The 9,741-nt window shown below is 37.2% G+C and overlaps 1 protein-coding gene and 1 long non-coding RNA gene across 6 annotated transcripts in view; one reads left to right on the top strand and one right to left on the bottom strand.

Annotated features, from left to right (window-relative positions):
• The window catches only part of LOC115291936, a 38,152-nt gene extending 32,826 nt beyond the window's left edge, over positions 1 to 5,326 (bottom strand). Inside the window, exon 1 of the long non-coding RNA XR_003908735.1 lies at positions 5,213 to 5,326. This is a non-coding gene — a long non-coding RNA (uncharacterized LOC115291936). The remainder of the gene's footprint in view (positions 1 to 5,212) is intronic.
• The window catches only part of GRIA2 (glutamate ionotropic receptor AMPA type subunit 2), a 149,456-nt gene that overhangs the window by 64,027 nt on the left and 75,688 nt on the right, over positions 1 to 9,741 (top strand). For all 5 annotated transcript variants that reach the window (XM_029939683.1, XM_029939691.1, XM_029939715.1 and 2 more), the window contains exon 3: positions 5,146 to 5,385. In XM_029939683.1, the coding sequence (XP_029795543.1) occupies positions 5,146 to 5,385 (240 nt within the window). The remainder of the gene's footprint in view (positions 1 to 5,145; positions 5,386 to 9,741) is intronic.

Here is a 9,741-nt window from a genome sequence, read left to right as displayed (position 1 = left end):
TTTCTAGTGGGTGATACCAGAGGGTGAGGGATTGTAGCTAAACTATTAATTCCAGCTCAGGTAGACTGTATCTATCTTGTTTGCTGTGGCATTTTCTAAACCTAATTCCAAGCTCAGCCCATCAAATCTTTACAGTATGTATTTGTTCAGTAAATAAATAGATTAAAGGAGACAACAGACATGCCAGTGAAGTTTTGGGAAGCATACATAACACGTTGAATTTGACCTTGGTAAAAGGAATGAGACCACTAAGAGATAAGATGTAAAAAGAGAAGGACAAATAATTGGAAGACTGGTCCTTGGAGAATGCCTTTTTAATTTGGGATGTAAAAAAAAAAGATGAGACAGTGAAAAGTAATTAGAGGAAGAGGAAAAGTACCAAGATATTATGATTTTACATTGGCAGCAATGTGGAGGAGGCATTGGAGGAGAACAAGCTGGAGAGAGAGAGAGAGAGAGAGAGAGAATTTCAAGATGCAAGGTTTTTTTATTAATAAACTTAGAGAAGCTAGGAAAGCTTGATCTGAGCAAAAGATGACTTGAGTTAGTGACTAGGAGATCATTATCAACAAATGATAAGGAAATTTCAATAGTAAAATCAGGGTCAAAAGTTTTAAGGGGTTCATGTCAGAAGTTTAGTGATGAAAGGAGAAGCAATATTTTCAGTGGGCTCCATATTTTGAAATCAGGATTGCTTGGTGATGTAACTTTTACCAGACGTTGCACAAGCTGCAAAGGGGGTGTTACCATTCCTGCTTATAAAGCAGCCTATGCCATTTCATTGAAGTGCATGGCAATTTAGTATAAAAAATGTAAAACCAAAATAAAGCATGCCTTGCTCTTTTTCTCCATTTCCACTAAATAACCATGCAAGGTTCTCCAGACTGTATCGAGTATGCTACATTAGCAGCACCAATGAGCAGAATGACCCAAGAGGAAAAGTTGGGAGGTGAATGCACCATCAGCATTGTTATTGGCTTATATCATCTGGGCTTGTAATAAAAAGTGGAATAATCAGCAAGTTACCTGCATGCAGGAGATGATCATTTCTGCTGTTTGACCTAAGTGTCTTTTAAAAGGACTTCCCCTTGCTGAGTTTCTCAAAGTTGATATTAAATATTTCATTAAAGGAGAGCTCAGTAAGAGCATCTTTACCCACTACTCTGCCATCAGTTTTGAGTCTTAAGACATGAATACAATTCTAATATTAATCAGCCTATCATTCAGAAATTTTTACTAGTGTCTCATATGGTAATTGTATGGGCCATGGAGCTAGAGGTGAAACCGAGCTTTTCTGTTCCTTCTCCTTCCAGAGATGATGTAGGAAAAGAAGGAATATATGTAGTGTGCTGTTAATGTCTAACTAATTTTAGAAAGCTATTTTTGGAATTATTTCTACCGCTTGTGATACATTATTTGGATATTCTCAGCAACAGTAAATCTGTCTTTGAAAATGGATATAAGTTAGGGAAATAGCTTTAAAGTTTGGATGGATTGGCTGGGAATTAAAGTTGAGTTCACAATGGATAATTTTATTTCTAATCAAGTGAGGAGGAATTTCGGGACAGTGCACCTAATGTCCTTGTGTATGGTGTCAGTAGGGACATGTATCTGTGTTATATTGGGAAAAGCATCAGTAGAATGCAAAAATACTCTTGAGTACTTTGGGCATGGAATGTTAGAAGTGTGGCACAATTTTTGTTTCTTGTTTTTTGTTTTTTTAATCTTGAGATGACACACAAAATACCTCGGCTCGTGTCAGCATTCTGATTCATTCCTGGTTGTAAATCTCAGTCCTTATCAGGCTTGGGAACAGGGGCTGGACTGAGAGGGAAATGAGCCATGTTGGCCAAATGACTGTTAATTGCATGTGTGGCAAAGAGACGTTAGAAGAGAAATATCTAGGGGTAAAAAAGAAGATATCAACAAATAGACCATTGAATACGTACCATAAAGAGGGAAAGGATAAATGAAGAAGGTTTGGAAGGACCAAGGATAGTCAAGAAAGAAAGGGCATTGTTTCAAAACTATGCTCATTGGAGAATTAGCTGAATTGCCTGAAAAAAAAGTGCGTTTTGAAGCAGGTGAATTGTAATTTCTTGTGAAGTCTTGTACAGCTTGTGCCTGTTGTTGGGCCAAAGCCAAGTGTTTCCAGATGGCCACTATAACCAGGAGGCCCCTTGACAACTCACTTCAGAGTCTAAAACAAATGGAAAATGAAAGGTATGGCTCCTTACTAAGATTGCCCATGCATTCAAACAGGGGTATCCTTTATCAAGCATTCTGCTGATGCTGAGGCTGCTATTTCACTTACAATGAGAAGAAGAGGTCTCATTAATAAATCATATCTCCCGATATTCCTGTAGTATTTAGATGATATCCCAATACTTCACAGGAAATTAAATACAATACATCCAGAGAGAATTTTATAGCACTTTCCCCTTTTTATATGTCATATGGAATCATTAACTTCTGAACAAACTTAAGATTTCAGATGTACATGTCAGTACACATATATCTATGCATAAAATAAGAAATCACCACAGGATTTGCCTAGAAGGGTTTTAACAATGAAAGGGTTTTTTCACATATGTGAAGAACGAACCTAGTCAAACACATTAAAGGTTGTTTTCAACTTCTGTACTTAATCGAGGACAAAATAGGAATGTAAATAAAGAGAAGAAATCTCATCTCTATTTTATGTTAAAGAGTGAAATGTAAAGAAATATGTTCAGGTGTTTTCTCAGGTATATTAGACTATCCTGCAGAAAATTGGTGACAAAGGAGGAGATGTCAATTGATATATTATACAGATATAATCTAGAAATCCCAGAAACCTTATGTTAGAAAGACAGAAGTGAATTAAAGATTAGCAAATATGTAAAGGAAAATGAGAATATTTGATAAATAAAAGTCACTCAAAGAAATAGCCTATTTTGCTCTCCTTTCTTTTATATCATATAATAGTTGCTAAAAATTATTGCCTATTATGTAATGATTGTCTGGAATTGGTTTTTAGAATCTGTATGTATTTTAGCAATGGTCTTATTCATGAAACACATCTATGTTTCTACAGATATTCTATTTCTGTAAAGGAATAAATTAAATAAGATTAAATGAGGTTAATTAAGTTGAGAGGATGGTTGGTATTGTGCTCTGGTTTCTTAGATTATGTTACTGGATAGCTTATTTCCATTCCTTGGATTGAATTGACCCTATGCAATCATTTAAAGCCACGTGGTTGACCTGAATTGGTCGTTTTAAACATTGTGGCATGAGGGGTTTAACTAGAGAATTTCAGAGGAATCAGTCTTGGACAAAGTAACCCTTACTTCTCTTATAGATATTTTCAAATTTGTGTTTCAAAAAATTAACCTGGCCATATTGTGGAGAACTAAATGGAAAAGAAATATTGGAGGAAGGAAGAAATTTGAGAGGTTTTCCAGTAATCCAAATGAGAAAAGCAGTATTATCCGTTATTTAAAAGCATGGACTTCGACTCCAGACTGCCTAGGTTTTAACACGGCATCTTTCACTTACTAGCTGTGTGACTTTGGGTAAATAATTTAATCGTCCGGTGTTTCAACTTTCCTATCAAAATTCTTTTTTTTTAAGTTTTTTTAAACATTTATTTATTTTTGCGAGACAGAGAAAGACAGATCATGAGCAGGGGAGGGGCAGAGAAAGAGGGAGACACAGAATCGGAAACAGGCTCCAGGCTCTGAGCTGTCAGCACAGAACCCAATGCCGGTCTCGAAACCATAAACTGTGAGATCATGAGTCGAGCCGAAGTCGGATGCTCGAACCGACTGAGCCAACCAGGAACTCCTTCTATTGAAATTTTTATTTGGGAATAATAATAGCTCCTTCCTCAAGAGTTCAAATGAGAAATAAATGAATTAATGTACCATAGATCATGCCAGGCACAAGGCAAATACAGTGTAAGCATGGGCTATTCGTGAACTAGGATGATTGGAATGGAGAGATAAATAAGTGGACCACATTTGAGTATATTTAGATATTAAAATAAGCAATAATTAGTGATAATCTGACTATGGGGGTGGGGTTAGGAGAAGGCATTGTCTATGTCATTTACCAAAATAAAAATATTTCTAGAAGGTAAAGGATTGTGGAATAATGGGGACTTTCAAACAAAATATATATTTTTTAAGAATCATGGACTTAAGTCAAAATATTTTGGTGATATTCTTTGTTTTGTATGGAGTGGAACATACAGGTAAGTTAAGTACATGAGAAAGATTAAAATTAGGAGTTCAGAACTCCATTTAATTGCTACTTGACTGAGAGACCCAGGATGAGAGGTCTCTTTCTGGTGATATGTCTCTTTGTGTACAATGCGAGTCTTGCATCTATTTTGTCCAAAAGAACTTTCAGTCTGCATTAGAACACTTTACGTGCACTCTGACCTAGTGTGAAAGCGTCATTAATACGATAAATCTTTTTAAAGAATTAGATTAGAGGCAATGAGGTTATGAATGTGTTTAAACGGCAGGTAACTGCAATTTGTTCTTATAAGTAATGATTGTTACTTATACTTTTTTCCAATATGGCTGTCCTAAAATAGTTGCTGCTTATAAGGTTTGTTAATGAATAATGTATATATTTACCCAGAATTACCTTTTAATGCTATATAATTCTTTGGATTCCTCTATATGAGTGCTAAGTAAATGAGTGGTCATACATTGGATAGATCATTGATATAAACTTTGTATCTTTTCAGTTTGATTATTTTATATTTCATATCAAAGGGCATTATGTTTTTTTGATGTTTATTTATTTTTGAGAGAGACAGAGGAGAGAGCAAGAGAGCAAGAGAGAGAGAGTGAGAGAGAGGGAGAGAGAGAGAGAGAGAGAGAGAGAGAGAGAGAGAGAGAAAGTGATAGCCTGAGCAGGGGAGGGGCAGAGAAAGAGGGAGACACAGAATCCAAAGCAGGCACCAGGCTCCAGTCAGCAAAGGAGCCCAAAGCGAGGCTTGAACTCAGAGACTGGGAGATCTTGACCTGAGCCGAAATCAGACTCTTAACTGAATGCGCTGCCCAGGCACCCCGAAAGGACATTAAGTGTTAAGCAAATCTATGTGATTATATGTCAATCTCAATGATTTATCCTTTCTATTTTTCCTAGTCTGTTCCCAGTTTTCAAGAGGAGTCTATGCTATTTTCGGATTTTATGATAAGAAGTCTGTAAATACCATCACATCATTTTGTGGAACGCTCCATGTCTCCTTCATCACCCCCAGCTTCCCGACAGATGGTACACATCCATTTGTCATTCAGATGAGACCAGACCTCAAAGGAGCACTTCTTAGCTTGATTGAATACTATCAGTGGGACAAGTTTGCATATCTCTATGACAGTGACAGAGGTGAGTGACAATATCCCTATGTCTTCATAATGGCTCAAAGTCAGGGCCTACCCTTGGCCCTTGCATGTGATGATATGAAGCTACACAAATGGATTGAAGTCTAAGGGTCCCTTGATTTAATTTTGCTGCATAAATGAATAATACAATTTGAAACTCGGGAAACATATCAAGCGTTAAAAAAAGTTGTGAACATACAATTTAAAGATATAGACCCTGTCGACCCAATGTGCAGATGGTCAGTTGCCATTTAATAGCACTTTCTGGCATCAGCAGCTGAGACCCTATGGTGACTACAATTACTGGCCAGTGACGTGGCTGCCTTGAAAATTGGTTTAAGTGAAACGTGAATAAATATGTAAATAAGAACGTCTAAAGAAATTAGTAGCAATTAAATCTTTTTACATGCAAGCGTTTTATCAAGCAGGTATGATTGTTAGTAATCTTGTTTTAAAATGACATCCCTGAACCTGCGAAGAGGTGAAGGACTTGCTCATGATCCACTTGAGCAACTGGTACGGTTTGACACAGGCCTTCTGACACCAGACCAATGCTTTTCCGTAATTCTAGGTTTATGATGAGGTATTTTTGATTAGCACACCAGTTGGATAGAATCTTGGCTCGCCATACTAAAGTTGTATTTTCAGGGGGAGTTATTTCCGTTGTGTTTCCCACATCTCTTATTGCAAAGTTTGGTATTAACAGACCAGCTTGACTTGTATGTCATGGAATCCTGATGTTCTTTATTAAGAACTTATTTATTTATTAATTGTTTATTTATTTATATATGTACATATGTATAGTTGGCACACACAATGTTACATTAGTTTCAAGTGTACAACAGTGATTCAACATCTCTGTACCTTATGCTACGGTCACCGCAAGCATAGCTACCATTCATCACCACACAACACTATTAATGCCACTGATACATTCTTCATACTGCGCATTTTATTCCCCATGACTTATTCATCCCAAATCTGGCAGCCTGTATTCCCCACTCTCCTTCACCATTTTTCCCAACTGCCCCTCCTTCTCCCTTCTGACAGTTATCAGTTTATTGTCTGTTTTCTGTAGTTTTTAGTTTGTTCTATTTATAAGTCTGGTTCTGCTTTTTTATAGATTCTGATTCTGATTGTTTATTCATTTGTTTTGTTTTTTAGATTCCACATGAGTGAAATTATGTGGTATTTGTCTTTCTCTCTCACTTAGTATACTGCCCTCTAGATACATTTATGTTGTACCGGGTAGCAAGATCTCATCATTTTTTTTACTGTGTGATATCCCATTGTAGATATAGCACATCTTATTTATCCGTTCATCTATTAATAAAGACTTGGGCTGCTTCTATACCTTGTCTATGGCAAATAATACTGTCATAAACATAGGGTGCATAGATCTTTCCAAATTAGTGTCTTTATTTTCTTTGGAATCTTAGATGTTAACTATTCCTGGGTCCATGATTTGGCTTCAGTGGGTCTGTGTACTTACTAAAATTGTATGAACGTTTTGTGCACATGTTTGCATATGCAATTTTCTAAAAGGAGTGTTCATAACCGAACCCGAAAAAATTAAGAACCATTATTTTAAGAGCACCTGAGTACCAAACTGTGCCTCCTTCAGCAGCTTGCTTCCTGGAATATTGAAAGGTTCAAATGAAAACCAGAAGCCTATTTCGACCAAGATAGGGCACCTTGTTAACCCGCAAGGGCAGACAAGAAGAGAGCCAGCCGTCAGTCAATTCTCCATTGATCAGTTTGTAGTCATTTGGGGCAGCAGTCCCATCTGGAGCGCTCAAGCTAGGTGTCTGATTCTCTGCCCCTCCTCCCGCTCCAGGGAAGAACTCTCAGTGGAAAAGCCTGTCAGCACTCTAAGAGCTGAAAAAAGTTGCTATGTCAACAACTTTTTCCCCCTGCTTTGAGAAGGGAGAGCTTTGCTATTCCTGGGAGGAATGGAAAACTAAAACAGAACCATTTAGAGAAAATATGGATTGCGGCGTGCTGGATGATTTGGAAGCATACTTCTTATTAATGTGATAAAAGGTCTTACAAAACTGACCTTATTCATAGTCTTTCCTCTTGCTCTCTGCCAACTCCTTAAGCATTCAGTTATGTTATTAAAAGGAGCCTGCCCTCTGGGAGTATTCGGAATACCTCTTCCACCCTAGCATCCTGTTGCTGTGATTTCTGCCCGCTAAATATATTTTCTCTCTGGATGCTCTTTTTCATGGTCTTCACTCCAGCCAGACCACCACCATGTGTTCATTCTCTCTTCCTCTCCATTTCCACACTTGCTTCTCTTTGATCCATCTTCCACAAAGTAGCTGGAATATGTAAATGCTTTTCAATGCTTTTCTGACCTCATCTCTCCTTCGATTAAAATGCTTCTCATTAAAATGAAGATACAATTGAAAATTCTTAACATGGCTTTAAGGTCTGATTCCCGGCAATTTATCCTGCTCCCTCACTGAATTAAATCCATCTAACTAACCTTCTTTCACAAACTCCAGATGCACCAAACAGAACTCTTTTGCTCCACATCTCTGCACACATCTCTAGTTCTTTTGCCTCCTTGGTGTCTGAGCTTACAGCGATAGAGTTTCCATAGAGCTGCATTTCATACTGATATTCTCTCAAAGAAGTCTCTTCTTTTCCTCCATAGTCCTTGTCACAATTTATAATTAATAGTAGTATTCATTCTTTGACTCAGAACTGCTACTGAGCTCCTACTATGCTCCAGGGACTATTTTAGTCACACAGACCAAGCATTATGTGTTTTATTTGGCTCTGGGTATAAGCCCCAGGAAGGCGATGTCCAGGCAGTACCCATTACACTCCGTGGACAGTTCCTAACTGTACACACAGGGCTTAAGCTAATACTGGAACAGAGCTGACAGTCAATAAATAAAATTAGTAAGTGAATGAGTCAAGCATCTGTGTATTTTTGAAAAATATTTATTTATTTATTTACTTACTTACTTATTTATTATTTTAGAGAGAGTGTGTGAGTAAGGAAGGGGCCGAGAGAGAGGGGGGTTGCAGAGGATCTGAAATGGGCTCTGTGTTGACAGCAAAGAACCCAATGTGGGGCTCAGCCTCATGAACCATGAGATCATGACCTGAGCTGAAGTGGATGCTTTGCCATCTGAGCCACCCAGGCGCCCCGAGCACCTGTGTATTGTAAGTTTGAGATGATATTAAAACCTGATTCTCACTTGCTAAACTGAAGAATCAGAAGTTGAATTCTCTTCGGTTTGACAAAGTTGAAGGTGGCATTTTTACTTCAGGGCCATACTTCGCTGTCAATGTGACTTCCTCTAGGTGAAACTGAACTTTTGAGAAAACTCATGTAGAGAACAGTTGTCATAAATAGAAAAAGAGAAACTCAAGTATTTGAATAGAAATACTGAAGAAAGAAAAGCTCTGGGAAATGATCAGGTGAAGATGGATAAGTTTATATACTTGTGACAAGAACCCAAAACATTTTAAGTGGTTTTATTAGTACTTATTATGGAAATAATAAATGAAAATGAAGTGATGAGGTAATATCAAGTTATGAAATTATATAAATTGATGTGAGTTTAAGTTCATCCACGGAGAGAAGAATATTAGTTATAATATTAAGTATTATGTATTAAGAACAAAATAGCTATATAAATACATGTTTGAGGGGTTCTCAAATAATTGCTCCTATTTTAATATGAAGAGTATTACACTGGGTCTGGAACTAGTTTCAGAGATAAATGTGTAAGACTCAAAATACCGGCAAAAACTTGATCTTTACAGTGTTTTACTTGGATCAATGAAATAGGATTTTTGCTATCTGATTCTTTCTTATACTGTCTTCATTTTTATAGCTTTGCCATCGTATTACTTCTTAAAAAGTTCATTCATGCAGTCATTGTGCGACTGGGTTTCTTTCCTTTGATCCTTAACCCATTTCTCATATACATCAAGGAAATGCCTCCTTATTTAGTATTATGTGATATGAGAATGCATCTTTCTTCCCTTTATCCATACTATGCATGCTTTAAAAATAGATTCCATGATTTCATCTTTCAATATAGTTCTACATTCTTCAATTTCAAGGAATTTGGTCTGTCCTTGATGTGGCACTCTCTCTACTTCCTGGATTATAAGGTGGATTTTTTTTCAAAATTTCAAAGTTTTTATTTTAATTCCAGTTAGCATACCATGTTATATTAGTTTCAGGTGTACAGTGTAGTGAATCAACACTTCCAAACGACACCGGTGCTCATCATAACCAGCGCCTTCCTTAACCCCATCCTCTGTTAACCCATCCCCCCACTTACCTCCCCTCTGGTAACCATCACTTTGTTCGCTGTAGTCAGGAATTCTC

The sequence above is a fragment of the Suricata suricatta genome, chromosome 1 (assembly GCF_006229205.1).
Source record: "Suricata suricatta isolate VVHF042 chromosome 1, meerkat_22Aug2017_6uvM2_HiC, whole genome shotgun sequence".
NCBI lineage: Eukaryota > Metazoa > Chordata > Mammalia > Carnivora > Herpestidae > Suricata > Suricata suricatta.
The sequence above is the reverse complement of the archived record's forward strand: the minus strand, read 5'-3'. Positions and strand labels throughout refer to the sequence as shown.